General features: G+C 36.8%; 1 protein-coding gene across 1 annotated transcript in view; it reads left to right on the top strand.

The window, feature by feature from the left end:
• LOC101435454 (butyrophilin-like protein 3) overlaps window positions 1-18,554 on the top strand; it is a 78,780-nt gene that overhangs the window by 55,115 nt on the left and 5,111 nt on the right. The window contains exons 3-4 of the mRNA XM_058283665.1: window positions 12,640-12,915; window positions 18,017-18,130. Of these exons, the coding sequence (XP_058139648.1) occupies window positions 12,640-12,915; window positions 18,017-18,130 (390 nt within the window). The remainder of the gene's footprint in view (window positions 1-12,639; window positions 12,916-18,016; window positions 18,131-18,554) is intronic.

Here is an 18,554-nt window from a genome sequence, read left to right as displayed (position 1 = left end):
TTAATCAGTTCCTTAGCTTCTTTTTCTAGTCTTGGAGATTAATTAGCTGTTTTTTTTGCGTAAGTGTTATATCTTCTCTTTGTCACTTTGTTCTTCTTATTCCAATTTCTTATTGCTAGTTAAGCTCACTTTAAAGGAAAGTATTAGTGCTGGGGAAAGTCAATTGTGTAAGGAAGGAAAAAGTGTGAAGTAGTATTGGTGATATATGTTTACAAAGCAACAATATGAGTTCTGGGAGGATGGAGGTTAGATCATGTAAATTGTGTAGAGTTATAGTAGTAGGAAAGTACCTATAATGAGGTAGACGACTGAATATGGGAGGAATATGGTACATACTAAGAGGCTATTGTTTTCGTGAGAGAGGGAAAGAGAAAAGAAAGGTAATAGTTTCAGGGATGAATACCAGATGGAAAACTAAACAAAGGTATTAGAAATTAAGAGTTAGACACTTTGTGGATCAAAGAAAGGGAGATGGAATATAGGAGAGATAGCAGATGGTGGAGGATATCAAGTTGTAGGGGAAAGGGTATAGTGTAGATAGGCTAAATCTATTCACAGAGAAATGAGGCAGTGGAGGGTGAGGAAACCCAGCAAATGTGAGGTATTTCCTGTAGGACCTATTGTATTGTTAAGGTAAAATAGTATAAGAAGAATATTGGGGACAAGAAAGAGAGGATTGAAAAAAAGAAAAAAAAAAAGAACAACAAGCACAACAACAACAAAAAATAAAAAAAAAAAAAAACAAACAAAAAAAAAAAACAAAGAACAGAAACCCCGCCGCCAGGCTTGGCTGGGCTCAGCTGGGCTCCGGTCCCCCGTCCGCCCCCCGCCGCGGCTCGGCTGGGCTCGGCCGGACTCGGCTTCCCCGCCCACCGCCCGCCGCCGCGGCGCACCGCCGCGGTGCTAGCTGCCTCGGCTCCGCCTACCCAAGGAGGGAGTCCTCCACACGTAGCTGGGATCTCCGTGTATATTTCACAGATGGATCCTCTCTGTTACCTTCCCTCCAAATCGATATCCAGACACCTCCGGACCAGGAAAAATCCCGAAACAGCCGGTCCCAAAGAGTCTCCGACGCCTCCCAGCCGATTCCCCCCAGGAGCTAGTAACCGGGAAGTTCACTCAGCCGCCATCTTGCCTCCCCCTCCTGAAAAGTCCCAAATTATATCTTATAGACCAGTCCTTTCCGTTACCTTCCCACCAAATCGATGTCCAGACACTTCCTGCCCTGAAAAAATCCTGAAAAAGCCTGGTCCCAGAGAACCTCCAGCGGTGCCCAGCTGCCTCTTCCCAGGAGAGACGGCAAGGCAAGCTCACTCAGCCACCATCTTGCTGGAAGTCCCCTGTATTTCTTCTTTGGAGATGTGTCTTTAAATCACTTGCCCATTTTTTAAATGGGTGGTTTTCCTTTTTTATTTTAGAGGTGTAGAATTACTTTATATATGCTGGATATTAGGCCCCTGTAAGATATATGTTTACCAAATATTTTCTCCCATTGAGTAGGCTGCCTTTTCACCTTCTTGACAAACTTGTTTGAGGTGCAAAAGTTTTCAATTTTGAGGCATTTCTATTTATCTAGTTTTACTTCCATTGCTCATACTTTGGGTATAAATTTCATGAAATCATTTCTCACTACAAGATCCTGTAGATGCGTCCCTACATTATCTTGCAAGATCTTTATGGTCTGGGGTCTTATATTTAGATCTTTTCTCAATTTTGAGTTAATTTTTGTATAAGTGTGGGGTGGTATACCTCTCTCAATCTTCTGGATATGGATATCCAGTTCTCCAACCATCATTTGTTGAAGAGGCCATTCTCTCCTAGCTGAGTGCCCTTGGTGGCCTTGTTGACTATCATTTGATTGTATATGTGGAAATCTATATCATTTGATTCTTTTAGTTGCTATTGTAAATGGGATTTATTTCTTGATTTCCTCCTCAGATTGCTCATTACAGGTGTATAGAAATGCTACTGACTTTTTCACATTAATCTTATAACCTGTCATTTTATTGAACTCATTTATAAGCTCTAGAAGATTTGCTCTAGGTTTATCAGGGCTTGCAATGTATTGGTTCATGTCATCTGCAAATAGTGAAATTTTTACTACTTCCTCTCCAATTCGAATGCCTTTTATATTGTTTTCTAATCCAAGTGCTCAAGCAAGTACTTCTACAGAATGTTAAATAAGAGTGGAGAAAGTGGGCATCCTTGTTTTGTTCCAGATTTTAGATGGAAACTTTTAGGATTTCACCATTGAATATAATGTTAGCTGTGGGTTTTTCATATATACCCATTATAATGTCAACTAAGTTTCCTTCTCTTCTTATATTTTGAAGAGTTATATATATTTTTAAAATCAGATGGGTGCTGTATTTTGCTGAATTCTTTTTCTGTAACTATTGAGATGACCACTTTTTTTCTTTCAATCTGTTTATGAATTGTATTACAGTGATTGATTTTCTTATGTTGAACCACCCTTGCATACCAGGGATGTAACCTACTTGGCCATAGTGTCTAATTTATTTGATGTGTTTTTGAATAAGATTAGTACATATTTTGTTGAGGATTTTAGCATCAAGTTTCATTAGAGAGATTGTTCTATAGATTTCCTTTCTTGTGGTGTCTTGGTTTGACCATTGTATTAGGATGATGTTGGCATCATACAATGAGTTAGGCAATGTTCTTTCCATTTTTATTTTTTGGAAGACATTAAGCAGGATTGGTGTCAGTTCTTTCTGTAATGCTTGGTAGGATACACCTGTGAAGCCGTCTGACCCTGTGTTATTCTTAGTTGGGAGGTTTTTGATGACTGATTCTATCTCCTTACTTGTGATTGGTATGTTGAGCTCATCAATATCTTCTTTTGTCAATGTAAGCTGCTTTATGTTTCTAGGAATTTGTCCATTTCCTCTAAATTATTCATCTTGCTGGCATATAATTTTTCAAAGTATCCTCTTATGATATCTTTTATTTCTGTAGGATCAAATTCTCTTCATTTCATATTTTGTGTATTTGCATGTTCTCTCCTTTTTTCTTTGTTAGTCTAGCTAAGGGTTGGTCAATTTTTTAAATCTTCTCAAAGAATCAGCTTTTGTTTTTATTTTTCTAGTGCTTTTTAAATTTTCAATTTCATTTAGCTCTGCTCTAATCTTTGTTCTTTCTCATTCCTTTGTGGTTAGTTTGCTTTTCTTATCCTAATTTCTTCAGATGTGTAATTAGGTCTTTGATTTCAGCTTTCTTCTTTTTAAATATAAGCAGTTATGTCTATGAATTTCCTTCTTAGTACAGATGTTGCTCCATCCCATTGGTTTTGATAAGTTGTATCATCATTTTCATTCATTTCAAGGTAGTTACTGATTGCTTTTCTGATTTCCCTCTGATCCACTCTTAGTCTGTGTGTTGTTTGACTTCCACATCTTTGTGCCTAATCTGGTTCTCTGCCCTTTACTGATTTCCAGCTTCATTCCACTGTGGTTAGAGAAATTATTTTATATGATTTCAGACTTTCTGAATTCATTGAACATTGTTCTGTGGTCTAGCATGTGGTCTATACTGGAGAATAATCCAAGTGCACTTGAGAAGAATGTATATGTTCCTGCATTTGGGTGTAATGTTCTGTATATGTCTATTAGATTCAGATCCTCAATTGTACTATTCAAGGTCTTTGTTTCTTTACTGATTCTCTGTCATGATGATGATGATGTATTAAAGAGTCCCACTATAATTGTAGAGGCATCTATTTCTCCACTTAATTTTTTCAGTGTTTGCCTCATGTATTTCAAAGCACCCTGGTTAAGTGCATAAATGTTTATGATTTTCTTTCTTCTTGATAGATTACACCTTTTATTAATATACAATATCTTTCTTTGTCTCTTACAATATAATTATTTCATTTAATTCTATTTTGTCTGATATTAATATAACTACTCCCTTTTTTGGGGGAGGGGGGCGGTTACTGTTTGCTTGTAAAAATTTTCCAACCATTCAGTTTCCGCCTCCTTGCAAAAATGGGTTTAAGGCTGGTTTCTTGTAGACAATATATATAGTGGTCATATTTACTTATGCATTCTGCCAATCTGTGCCTTTTGACTGGTGAGTTTAATCCATTAACATTCAATGTTATTACTGTCAAGAAATTACTTACATTAGCCATATTTTCTTTAGGTTTATGTATGCCATATTTGTTTTCCTTTCTTTTTATATTTTTGTTGTGCTTACACTCTCTCTCCTGTTTTTTTCCCCTTTTGACCTGCAGAATTCCCTTTAGTATTTCTTAAAGTGCAAGTTTCTTATTGACATGCTCTCTTAATTTCTGTTTATCTGTGAATATTTTGATCTCTCCCTCATTTTTCAATGCCACCTTTGCTGGATAGAGAATTCTTGTCTGGAAGGTTTTTTCTTTTAGCACCTTAGCTATGTCATACCACTGCCTTCTTGGCTCCTTGGTTTCAGATTAGAAATCAGCACTTAATCTTATCAGCTTCCTTTGTATATGATAGATCTCTTTTGTCTTGCAGCTTTCAGTATTCTCTCTTTGTGTTGAAATTTTGAGCATTAGGCAGTTTGACAAATATATGTCTTGGAATAGGTCTGTTAGGATTTATACTGTTGGGGGGTGCTGTGCTTCCTGACATGTACATCCATGTCACTCAATAGGGTTGGGAAATTTTGGGCCATTACTTCCTCCAACACAACTTCTGTCCCCTTTACCTTCTCTTCTCCCTCTGAGATGCCTATAATGTATATGTTTGTGTGTTCTGTGGTCATTCAAATCCCTAAATTCCTGATAGATTATTTTCTATCTTTTTATCTATCTGTTCTACTATCTGTCTTAGTTCAGCTGTACTGTCTTCCAGATCACTGATTCTTTCCTCTGCCTGTTCAAACCTGCTGTTTGTGCTTCCAGCGCACTTTTGATTTCTTGGATATTGCCATTCATCACCATCATATCCATTATCTTTTTATGGATGGCCATGTTTTTAAATCTACTCTTCCAATATCTGCATATTTTTAAACAAATCAATTTTATTGATACATATTAATAAAACATACAAGTCATCCAAAGTGCACACTCAACAAATGTTATCTGTTATAATCACATGATTGTGCATTCACCACTTCAATCATTATTACAGCATTTAAATTATTTCAATAATAATAATACACAAAAAACAAATATTGAACATGAAAATCTCTCACCTCTCAATCTCTGTATCTCCTGCTGTACGTATTTGATGTTTCTGGGTATTCTTGTACAAGTATTTGTTTTTCAAGCAGTTTTATTAAGATATATTCACATACCATAATATCCAAAGTGTAAAATCAATGGTTGTTAGTATAATCACAATGTCGTGCATTCACCATTCCAAAAATTTTAGAACAATTTCATTACTCTAAAAAGAATGTCTCCACACCCCTTAGACTTCCTTTCTCAGATCTACATAACCACTAGTCTAACTTCATCTTTATAAATGATTTATATTTATGTTTTATATAAATGGAATCATACAATATGCAGTACTCTTTGTTTGGTCTCCTTCACATAGTATAATTTTTTGTCTGATATTAACATTTTGCAGCATTAGCTTACATTTGCTCACCTACAAAGAAAAACAGTCTTATATATGCAATTCTACCTATATTCCTATTTCACAAAATATAATTAAATTTCACATTATATGTTTAGTTCATTAGGTAATCATTCAGTATTTGTCCTTTTATATCTGGCTTGTTTCGCTCAGCATAATGCTCTCCAGGTTCATCCATGTTATCATATGTTTCACAAATTCATTTCTTCTTAGCACTGCATAATATTCCATCATGTGTATACCCCAAAGTTTGTTAGTCCCCTCATCAATTGATGGACACCTTGGTTGTTTCCAAGTTTTGACTATCCTGAATAATGTTGTTCTGAATATTGGTGTGTTGATGTTTATTTGTGTCACTGCTTTCAGTTCTTCTTGGTGTATATCTAGTAGTGCTATTGCTGGGTCCTATGGCAAGTATATATTCAACTGCCTTAGGAACTGACAAAAGGCCTCCACAGAGACTGTACCATTCTATATTGCCACCAACAGTGAATAAGCATTCCTATCTTTCCACACCCTGTCCAACATTTACAGTTTTCTGACATTTTAATAGTGTAATAGATGTGATGAGGATTTGCATTTCCTTAATTGCTAGTGATGTTCAACATTTTTTCAAGTGTATCTTTGCCATTTGTATTTCTTCTTTGGACAGTTGTCTTTTCAAGTTTTTTGCCCATTTTTAAATTGGATAGTTTGTCTTTTTATTGTTGATATTACTATATATCATGAATACTAAACACTTATCAGATATGTGGTTTCCAAATATTTTCTCCCACTGAGTGGACTGCCTTTTCACCCTTGACAAAGTCCTTGGAGGTGCAAAAGTGTTGGATTTTGAGAAGGATACATTTATCTATTTTTTATTTTGCTGCTCATGCTTTGGATGTAAGATTTAAGAAACTACTACATACCACAAATCTTGAAGAGATTTTCCTACATTTTATGGTTGTTGTTTTTATATTTAGGTCCTTGATCCATTGAGTTAATTTTTGTATAAGGTGTGATATAGGGGTCTTTTTTCTTTCTTTTGGATATGACTGTCCAGTTCTCTTAGCACCTTTTGTTGAATAAACAGTTCTGGGCCAGCTAGGTGGACTTAAGAGCCTTGTCAAAATTCACTTGACTGTAGGTATGAAGGTCATTTTCTGAGTTTTTGATTCAGTTCCATTGGTCAACCTGTCTGTCCTTATTCCAGTACCAAGCTGGTTTTTTGTTATTATTTTTACCACTGTAACTAAATAATAAAGTCAGAAAGTGAGAGTCCATCAAATTTTTTCTTCTTTTTAAAGACATTTTGGCTATATGGTGCCCCTTACCCTTCCAAATAAATTTAATTATTGGCTTTTTGATTTCTGCAAAAAGGACTCTTGGGATTTTTATTGACATTGCATGCAATCTGTAAATCAGTTTGGGTAGAACTGACATCTTAATGATATTTAATCTTCCAGTCCATGAACATGGAATGTCCTTCCATTTATTAAGCCTTCTTTGGTTTCTTTTAGCTATGTCTTGTATTTTTCTGAATATAGATCCTTTATGTCCTTGGTTAACTTTGTTCCTAAATACTTGATTGTTTTAGTTGCTATTGTAAATGGAATTTTTTTTTCTAATTTCTTCCTCTGTTTGCCCATCAGAAGTGTATATAAATGCTACTATTTTTGCATATTAATCTTTTATCCCACCACTTTCCTGATCTCATTTATTAATTATAGTAGCTTTGTTTTGGATTTTTCAGGATTTTCTAGATCATGTCATCAGGGAATAGTTAAAGTTTCATTCTTCCTTTCTTATTTGTGTGCCTTTTATTTCTTTGTTTAGCCTAATTGCCCTAGCTAGAACTTCTGGCATAATATTGGATAATAATAGTGACAGTGAGCATCCTTGTCTTGTTCATGTTCTCAGCAGGAAAGTTTTCAGTCTTTCACATTTGAGTACAATGCTAGCTATAGGTTTTTGTTTTAATATTTATTTAATTTATTTATTCCTCCCCACATCCTTGTTGATTCCACTTGCTGTGTCTGTTCATCTTCCTTGTTTCTTTAGGAGGCACCAGGAGCCAAACCCAAACCTCCGATGTGGGAGGTAGGCACTTAATTGCTGAGGCAGATCCACTCCCTGCTTTGCTGCATCTCTCATGTTTTTCCTTCCCATGTCTCTTGTTTTGTCATCTTTTGGCTTCAGCTTGCTGCACCTGCCCATTATGTAAGCTTGCTCTCTTCTTTAGGAGGGACCATTCTCCTCCATGCTTTGCTGTGTCTCTCATTATGTTTTTTTTTCTTTCTGTATCCCTTGTTGCATCATCCTTCTGCATCAGCTTGCCATGCCTGCCCTTAGCACCAGCTCTCAGTCTTCTTCAGGAAGCACTGAGAACCAAACCAGGGACCATCCATGTGTTAGGCAGAAGCTCAGTTGTTTGAACTACATTCACTTCCCATAGGCTTTTCATCTAGACACTTTAGCATATTCTTATATTTTAGAGTACTTTTTATCAAGAAAGAGTGCTGTATTTTGTAAAATGTCTTTTCTGCATCATTTGAGAGGAGGATCTTGTGATTTTCTTCTATTTATCAATATGGTTTATTACACTAATTGATTTCCCTGTGTTGAACCATCTTTGTATACCTGGGATAAAACCTACTTGATCATGGCGTATAATTCTTGTAATGTGTTTTGGATTCTCTCTGCAAATACTTTGTTGATGATTTTTGCATCTATATTCATTAGAGATATTGCTCTGTAATTTTCTTTTTTTGTACTATCTTTATCTGGTTTTGGTATTAGGGTGACTCCATAGAGTGAGTTTGGTAGCATCCTGTTCAATTTTTTGGAAGAGCTTGAGCTAGATCAGTATTAAGTCACTGTATTACTCAGTCAAAGAGGCGCTAATGCAAAGTACCAGAAGTTGGTTGGCTCTTATAAAGGATATTTATTTGGGGTAGAAGCTTATACTCACAAGGCCATAAAGAAAAAGTTACTTCCCTCACCAAAGTCTGTTGCCACATGTTGGAGCAAGATGACTGCCAGTTTTGAGGGTTCAGCCTTCATCTTCCTATTAAGGCTCCATGGTTCCAGCTCATTACAATATCAGCTGAAGACTTTCTAGGCTCAACTGCTCTGCAATCTCTATAAGCCCAGCTGCAACTCTCAGGGAAACAGCTCTGCTCTCTCCCCAGGGCTCCAGCATCAAACTAAGCTCTCTGTTTTGCCATGTCATTTTCTCCGTAAGTGTCTGCCCAACAAGGAGCCTGGGACTCAACATCCTACTGACATGACTGAATCAAAGCCCTAATCTTAATTAATCAAGTAAAAGTGAAGTCTCTGAATTTAATAAAATTAAAGGGTATCACACCCAGAGGAACAGACCAGTTTACAAAATAATCAATATTTCTTTTTGGAATTCGTCTGAAATATCAAATTGCCACAGTCATCTTTGAATGATTCATAGAATTAACATGTGAAGCCGTCTAGTGCTAGGCTTTTCATCTTTGGGGGGGTTTTGATGACAGTTTCAACCTCTTCACTTGTGATTCATTTTTGGGGGTATTCTGTTTCTTCTAGCATCAATGTAGGTGGTTCATGTGTTTCTAGAAATTTGTCCATCTAGTCTAAATTTTCTAGGTTTTGGCATAGTATCCTCTGTGATCTCTCTTCTTTTAATGGGGTCTGGGGTAATGCCCCCCATTTCTGATTTTATTTATATCATCTCTCTTTTTCTCTTTGTCAGCCTATCTAAGGGTTCATCTATTTTGTTAATCTTCTCAATGAACCAACTTTTGGTTTTGTTGATTCTCTCTACTGTTTTTTTTTGTTCTCAATTTTATTTGTTTCTGCTCTGATCTTTATTATTCATTATCTTCAGCTAGGTTTGGCATTAGTTTGGTCTTCTATTTCCAGTTTTTCCAGGAGTGCAGTTAAATCTTCAATTTTAGCTCTTTTTTTCTTTTTGATGTCACTTAGGGCTATATGTTTCCCTCTCAGCACTGTCTCTGTGGTGCCCCATAGGTTTTTTTTTTAAGATTTATTTTTATTTATTTCTCTCCCTTCTCTCCGCCCCCCCATTCTTTGCTCTCTTGTGTCCATTCACTGTGTGCTCTTCTGTGTCCACTTGCATTCTCAGCAGCACCTGGAATCTGCATCTCATTTTCTTTTGTTGTGTCCTCTTGCTGCATCGGTTCTCCCTGTATGGTGCCACTCCTGGACAGGCTGAGTTTTTCATGCAGGGCAGCTTTCCTTGTGGGGTGCACTCCTTGCATGTGGGGCTCCCCTACACGGGGCACACCCCTGCATGGCATGGCACTCCCTGCACGTGGCAGCACTACACATGGGCCAGATCACCACAGAGGTCAGGAGGCCCTGGGTTTGAACCCTGGATCTCCTATGTGATAGGTGGACTCTCTATCAGTTGAGCCACATCCACTTCCCCCATAGGTTTTTATATGCATGGCATGACACTCCCTGCATGTGGCAGCACTACACATGGGCCAGATCATTTTTGAAGGCCAGCTTTGCTGGATAAAGTATTCTTGGCTGGCTGTTTTTCTCTTTGAATACCATAAATACATCATACCACTTTCTTCTCTCCTCCTTGAGTTCTGATGGGAGATAGGTACTGAATCTTATCAAGTTTCCCATGTATATGATGTTTTTCTTTTCTCTTGCTGATTTCAGAATCCTCTCTTTAGCTCTGATATTTGTTATTCTGAATAGTAGGCATCTCAGGGTAGGTCTATTTGGACTTATTCTGTTTGAGGTATGTTGGCCTTCCTGGATTATGGGTAAGGAAGTTTTAGGTCATTATTTCCTTAAATATTATTTCTGCCCCTTTTTCCATTTTCTTCTTCTGGGACACCTATAATGTGAATGTTTTTGTGATTCTTATTTTCATTCAATTCCCTGAAACCCTGTTCCATTTTTTTGCATTCTCTTTTCTTTCTCTTTCCCTATCTTTTCCAGGTCAGCTGTTGCATCTTCAAAATCACTAATTCTGTCTTTGAGCAATTCAAATCTGCTCTTATATGCCGCTAATGTATTTTTAATCTTTTTTTATTGTTTTAAAGATACATAGATCACACAAAATTTTACATTAAAACATAGGACATTTCCATATACCCCACTCCCCACTCCTCCCACATCAACAATATCTTTCATTAGTGTGATACATTCAATGCATTTGATGGATACATTTTGGAGCACTTCTGCACAGCATGGATTATAGTTTGATGTATTTTTAATCTCCATCTATCATGTCCTTCATTCCCATTAGGTCTATTACTTTTCTTTGAAGACTTTCAAATTGTTCTTCATTCTCACCCAGTGCCTTCTTAATATCTTTTTCTCTTTAGTCATATTTTCTTTCAATAGTTTAAATTGATTTAGCAGAATTATGTAATTATCATTGGTTAATTGTCTTAAATCCTGAGTCTTTTCAAGATATTTGTTTTGTTTTTTTTTTTTGGCTGGGCTGTCTCTTCCTATTTCCTAGCATGGCTTATAAGTTTTTGCTGATGTCTATGCATCTGAAAATGTTGGTGAATTTACTCCAATGGCCAATTTCTCTCTCCTGCCTATTATTATTTTTTCATAGCACTTTTTTTGATATTTGGTTCAACTTGTCTTAAATCTTTAAAATTGCCCAGTTTAAGTTATCAAAACCATGCCAGGGACTCACTAATGGTGTGTAAGTTTTCTCCTAGGGTGGGGTAGAAAGCCCTAACAGCAGTTTTTGTCCATGCAATTTCCATACTCTCCAGGAGATGGTGCTCTTTGACAAACTTTACGCAGGGGTATATCTGTCTCGGTTTTCCCTTCTTTCTTTTCTGGAGTAAGCTTACCTGGTCTGCATTCTTTTGCTTTAGCATATAGGGCATCATGAGATGCACAGCTTCTGTATTACTTCTCCAGTATGAAATTTCTTTCTTATTCCACATTTCTGAGTTCCCCCATGCTTGCCTCCTGTTATTTCCAGGATTTATAAATTTACTCTGAGGGAAACAGGTAGAGACTAGTCTCTTATATGATCCCCACCCCCCATTATTTGTGTTTACACTATCATTTCTTCTTTCATTTATTCACCCAACAAACATTTGTTAGGCTCCATGTACTTGTTTAGAGGCTGACGTATGAAGATGAGCAATAACAAAAGATCAAATAGAGGTCACCCGTGTAAGGGTTGCTCTCTTGTCTTTCTATTCAGAAATTAAGATATCAGGCTAAAGCTTTCCTTGGCTTCCTGCTAGTTCTGTTGAATCTATGTACCAAATAGCTACTGCTCCTCTCTCTCCCCATCTTATAGACTCCTAGTTGTCCAGGTCTTCTCTTCTCTCACTTGAGTGACTTCAGTGGTAGACTGGATGGCCAGTCTCTTCATGAAGGGTTCCTGTGATCCTTCATTGCTGCTGCTTCCTGGAGGGAAGTTCTCAAAGATGTGGGTCTGGTCATAACTCCTACCTGCTAGAAACCATTCAAGAGCCTTACATGATTACAGTACCTTCAGGGCATTAGTTCACACCTCTGAGGACAGTGCAGTCACAGTTCCCATGGCAGCTTCTGTGCATCACTCAGATCTGATCTCACTCTCATGCCTTCTTTATAATCAAAGCCTAGAAATACAAAATTCTCCTTGAACACACTACAGCATGTCTGCCCCACCATAGTATGTATTTGTCCCTCTGCCTGGCATGCTAATGTCTCTCCCCACCTTGTCTACCTACAAAACTATTCATCAGACACAGCAGGGTGCAATGTCACAGATACAATTTCAAAATGCAATGTATTTGTTTGCACTTTTCTACCATTAGTTAGTGAGTTCCTCATAGAAGGGGCTCTGTCTTATTCATGTCATCATGTTTAAATCTTAAGAATAGCCAAGTATATAGCAGTTGCCGAGTAAGTCTTAAATGAACAAAGACCATGGAAGTGCTAGCAGTAGTGTTTTTGTTAAATGTGTGTAAAAGAAATGAAACGACAATATCTCTGTGCTTGATGAACCTGGATCAGAACAGCTGAGGTCTGCTATATTATCTCTGCTTTCATCCCTTCCCTGTTTTCTCCACAGCATTGGGCTCAACTCCTATTGTTTCTATCATGGAATATGTTGATGGAGAAATCCAGTTATGCTGCCAGTCTTTGGGTTGGTTCCCCCAGCCCACAGTGAAGTGGAAAGGACCACAGGGACATGATTTGCCCTCAGATTCCAAAGTGAATGCAAACAAGCAAGGCCTGTTTGATGTGGAGACCTACCTTATGGTCCAAGAAAATGCCAGGAACCTATCATGTTGCATCCAGAATGTCGACCAGAACCTAATGGTGGAATCCAAGATATGGATAGGAGGTGAGTGGTCAGGAGGAGGTGAGAAGAAGGGGATCTGAGGATTGTTGTTTAGTATTGCCCAGTTTTAATGATTCATTTTGAAAAGTCAAAGTTCAATCATTTTAAAAAAATAAAATCATAAAATTTTGATTAGGTGGAAACAGAATCACCTACTATTGCAGTGGAATAGAATTAAATACATCTTTCAACATATAATCACCCATATAGTACACCCAGAACATAACAAACTTAAGAAGGCTAACTTACAACCAAGGAAATTAGTTTACCCATTTTTTAGAAAACATTGAATTACTACCTATGAAACAGAATAGAATAAAAATAAAGATAATTTAGGAAGGATTTAAAAAACAATAGAATAATTAATGAAAACCCAAATATGTCAGTAATCATGATCAATGTAAAATGACTTAATTTACCAGTGAAAAGACAAAGGATATTGGACTGGATTAAAATATTCCAACTCCTGCAATTCAAAAGAGGAAAATGTAAAACATATGAGATAGTCATTGAAAAGAAAAACTTGAAAAAGACATTCCAGACAAATATTAACCCAAGGAGAACATAATAGGTATATTATATTGTCAAAAAAAGAAAAAAACAAGTTTTAAGTAAAAGACGATTATTAAAGATAGCTACTTCATAAGTATAAAAATTTAATTCACCCAGAAATGGTAACAATGTAAAATATATATACATTTTGGGAAGTGGATGTGGCTCAAGCAGTTGGGCACCCACCTACTACAAAGGATGTCCCAGGTTCAGTTCCTGGTGCCATCTAAAAAAGACAAGGAGATGCAATGAGCTGACACAATAAGAAGGTAGTGGATGCCATTCAAGCATTGGGCACCTGTCTCCCACATGGGAAGTCCCAGGTTTGGTTCCCAGTGCCTCCTAAAGAAGACAGGCAGACAACAAGCAGACACAATGAGCAAACACAATGACCAGAAACAACAAGCAGACAAACAGTGGAAACAATGAGCAGACAGACAAGGAAGCCATCTTGGTGGGGAGGAAATGTGTATTTATATACCTTGTATTATTCAGGGGTCTCTAGGGAATCAGAATCAACAGGAGATATCTGTAAGGACTATGAGATTTTATAAAATTGTCTCACACAACTGTTGGGATATACTAGTCCGAATTCTGGAGGGCAGGCTGCAAGCCAAATATTCTGATGAACACCAGGAGATGCTGTCTGTCTGAAGTAGAGATTGGATTTCTTTCTCTTAATTCTGAAATCAGTTTTCCTTATAAGGTCCTCAATTTATTGGATGAAATGTCACTAATTGCTGAATAGGGTCTACTCAGTTGATTGTAGATGTAATCAGCCAGAGATGTAATCAACTCACCAATGAAGAAAGTCCATGAAATGTCCTTGCATTAAAATTAGCCCAGTACCTGCTCAATCATTTCAATCACCCACCATTACCTTGCCAAGTTTACACAGCTTAACCATCCTTGTCCACCCCTTGTCAACTTGGAAGCTATACATATCACCTTAAATAATATTTATTCTCTAAATAAAAGAAATTACGGACATTTTTTCCTACCTAACAATACTCAACTGTCCTGCATACAACCAGAAATGCACTAAACTCCTCCAGAATAGGGTACTGGTCCTTGGGTAATATTCATTCTTAAACTACACCCTTAAATATTATGTCATGAAATTAATACAACTTATGTCAGATGATAAAGGGATAAGACAGGGAAAAAAGCAAAGATATTCATTTTATGTATATATACAAACATACTCATAACAAAACAAGGAAGATATATTTGTGGCCAGTACAGTCTTCATTTCTGTAACTGGTCACATGATCATAGTAAGGATCTATTACTAACTGGCAATGTGGCAGGAGTGGTGGCCATGTATATTTGGGTTTCTTCCTCATTTAATTAGTCAGCCAAAGTGCTGATGAAAAGTACCTAAACTCCGTTGGGTTTTATAAAGGGTATTTATTTGGGGTAGAAACTTACAGTCACAAGGCCTAAAGAGTTCAACTCCAAGTACCATAAGAGGTACTTTCTCACCCAAAGCATTTGCCATGTATTGAAGCAAGATGGCAGGTGATGTTTGCAAGGGTTTGGCCTTCCTTCTATCTCTTAAGTCTTCCTGTCACAGGTTCTTCTGCTTTCAACTATAGGCTGGCATAAGGCTCATCTCTCCTCAGGGCATGTTTCTTTCCAGGGTTCAGCTGCTCTATTCTCTTCACAACATCAGCTGTAGACTATCAGGCTCATCTCTCTTCCCAGAGCATCTGCCATGTCTAATGAGCTGTCTGTCTTGCTCTGTGTATCTTCTTTGTGCCTCTATTTCCATGTGAGAGTCTTGTTTCATCAGCCCACCAACTGCTCTGGGGCTCAATGCTTAGTCCCACTCTAATGATGTGGTTGAATCAAAGCCCTAATCTTAATATAGTTTAATCAGATGCCTCAGCTGAATCTAATAAAATCAAAGGATTATTATGCCCAGAGAAACATACCAGTTTGCAAACATCTCTCTCTTTTTTGGAATTCATAAATAATCTCAAATTTGCCACACTCAAGTAACTTTCTTGTGCCTCCAGGTCCTGCTTGAGCCTTATTTTGTCTATACTACTCCCATTATATGATGGAGTGCTGCTGTGCATGTACAAATTTATGGTTTGTGATAGTCATGCCTACCTTTTCTTTGGCTATTAGTGCTGCTACTTGGCTTCTGGCAGCCCAGGATCTGGTCATCCCCATAATATTTAAGCATTCTAATTCCATTACAGTCCTTATATTTGAGAGTGATGAAATTTCCTAGAAAAATATAAAATACAAAATGTGACTAAAGGGAAAATAAACTATTTGACTAGCTCTATAATCACTAAAGGAATTAAATCATTATTTAAAATTCTTTTCACAAAGAAGACACCAGTGCCACATTACTTTGCCAAAATTCAAGTTTTTCAGAAAACTGCATTCAATGAAACTGAAAATTCTAAAACAGGGTATGTTAAACTTATTTGCTAAGGTTAACATAATTTTGATACCAATATAGACAAGGGCAGTTTGTAAAAGGAAATATACTGGCCAAGCTTACTCAAAGTCATAGATGTAAAATTCCTATTATAAGTTTTGTAAACCCAATTCACACATGTGTAAATACCATAATTCATCATGACCAATTGGAACTTATCCTAGGATAAATGGTTAGTTCAACACTGGAATATATGTTAATGTAATTATTACCTTAATGAATTAAAGGAGAAAAACTAGAATTTTCTCAATGGCTATAGAGAAAGCATAGACAAATTTCAAGATCCATTAATAAAACTCTTGTCAATCTAGTAATAGAAGAGATATTCTTATGGATATAGAAATAAAAACAAATCTCCTTAATCTCATAAAAAGATATCTAAAATACCTAGAACAAATATCATACATAATGACATGCTATTTAAATATTAAAAACCTGTAGCATATATCATACATAATGATATGTCATTTAAAATTAGGAACTTAAGGCTGCCTACATCGAACATTTCTATGCAATATTATATTGGAGTAATAAAAGTTGCAATAAGGAAAGAAAATGAAAAAGGAGTTATACTTTTTGAAAGGAGGAAATAAAATGGTCATTGTTCACAGCTATATGATGTTAAACACTGGAAGTCAAAATAAATCCATATTCTTTAGTTCACAAAAGAATTCATCATATTCATTGTAATAAGACTAATATACATTGCATTTCTATATATGCACAAAGATAGATAAATCAACATACCTTATGCAATAATAAAAATTATGTTAACTAAACAATAAAATATTTGCAAGCTCTTATTGAAAGCCATTGTAAAACTTTATTAAAAGATATTATGGAAACTGAAATATGAGGACAGACATGATATTATCTGGATAAAATGAATCCCAGAATTGACCTGTATATTCAATACAATTCCACTCAAAGTCTGAGCAGAGTTTCCTTAGAACTTAACAAATCAATTTCAACATATATGTGGAAGTGCAAATGACCAAGACTTGCCAAAGCATGGTTGAATAAGAAGAGCTGAGAAGCTTAATCTAATACATAAATGTATGTGTGTGTATTTATATGTATCAAGACATATCCCAGTGTTGGCACAGATATAGATAAGTGGACCAATGTCACAGAACAGAAAGCCCAAAAGCAAATCCAAGGCTGAACAGAAACTTGATATTAGATAGAGGTGCCATCATGTGTAAAGTGTATAAAAGAAAGTGGATTCAATAAATGATGCAGGCACAGTTGTTACTTATTTGGAAGAAAAATCAAATCTCTATCATACTTTAGATAAAAATAAAATCTACATAGATCAAGACTTATTCAGAAGACTTATGCAGTTTTTTTTAATACATACATAGATATATGTATATTTTTTTGTAAACTGATTTTTACCTTTTTTTAAAGATACATAGATCACACAAAATGTTACCTTAAAAAATATAAGAGGTTCCCATATACCACACACCCCACACCCCCCATTCCTCCCACATCGACAACTTCTTTCATTAGTGTGGTACATTCATTGCATTTGATGAGTACATTTTGAAGCATTGATATACAACATGGATTATACTTTATGTTTTTGTTTACACTCTCTCCCAGTCCATTCAGTGGGTTATGGCAGGATATACAATGTCCTGCATCTGCCCTGCAATATCATTCAGAACACCTCCATGTCCCCAAAATGCCCCAATATAACACATCTTTTTTCCTCTCCCTGCCTTCAGCAACTCATATAGCTGCTGTCTCCACATGAACGATACATTTTCTTCCTTTGCTAGAGTCACAATAATTCTATAGTAGAATACCAGTAAGTCCACTCTAATCCACATTTTATTCCTCCATCCTGAGGACCTTGGGGTGGCAATGACTACTCCACCTCTATCTAAATTCACTAGGGGCTTAGACACCCCCATGTCTCTTGAATGGAAATCTCTTGCTTGCAGTTGTAGACTCTCTTGGTTCCTTTAGAAGAAAGCACAGAAAAAGATCCTTTACACCTTGAGGTCCAAGAGGATTCTTTAAATGCAAATCAGATTGCCTTCACTGTTCAACAATTATTAAGGAGTCTGTTGGGTTGTTTTACAGAAACATTTTTCCAGCCTTCACCTTGGCGCTTGCCTACTATTTTACTGGGATCACTCTGCTTTGGCCTATGTATTTCCATTATCGGATGGATAATTTTTTTCTTCAAGTACAACAGTAAGTGAAATAGACACACATGAGCCTGTGGCTTACTCCTGGTTTCAGCAGGGCTGGGATCAGGGTTGCTCCCACGTACCTCTCTGATTGATTCCCCAGCCCTGGACCGGGGGCCCACCACCTGGATCACAGCCCACAGTCCTCATCCTCTTTCTGAAATGCTTCCTTAGGAAATGCCAGCCCCTTCCAGACCCTTCTGATACTCCACATAGGACTGAGAATTAGACAAAGAATGGTTTTTGGTATACTTAGAGCTTATATCAATTTCTTACAGCTACACTAAAACCCCAGTAAAAGTTTCCACATGGTTGGAAAGGCTTTATAAAGGAAGAAATAAAAATGATTGACAGGAAGTGGCTGTGGCTCAATTAGTTGGGCTCCTGTCTACCATATGGGAGGCCTTGGGTTCATGTCCTAAGCTTTC

The sequence above is a fragment of the Dasypus novemcinctus genome, chromosome 2 (genome assembly GCF_030445035.2).
Source record: "Dasypus novemcinctus isolate mDasNov1 chromosome 2, mDasNov1.1.hap2, whole genome shotgun sequence".
In the NCBI taxonomy this organism is placed as follows: domain Eukaryota; kingdom Metazoa; phylum Chordata; class Mammalia; order Cingulata; family Dasypodidae; genus Dasypus; species Dasypus novemcinctus.
The sequence above is the reverse complement of the archived record's forward strand: the minus strand, read 5'-3'. Positions and strand labels throughout refer to the sequence as shown.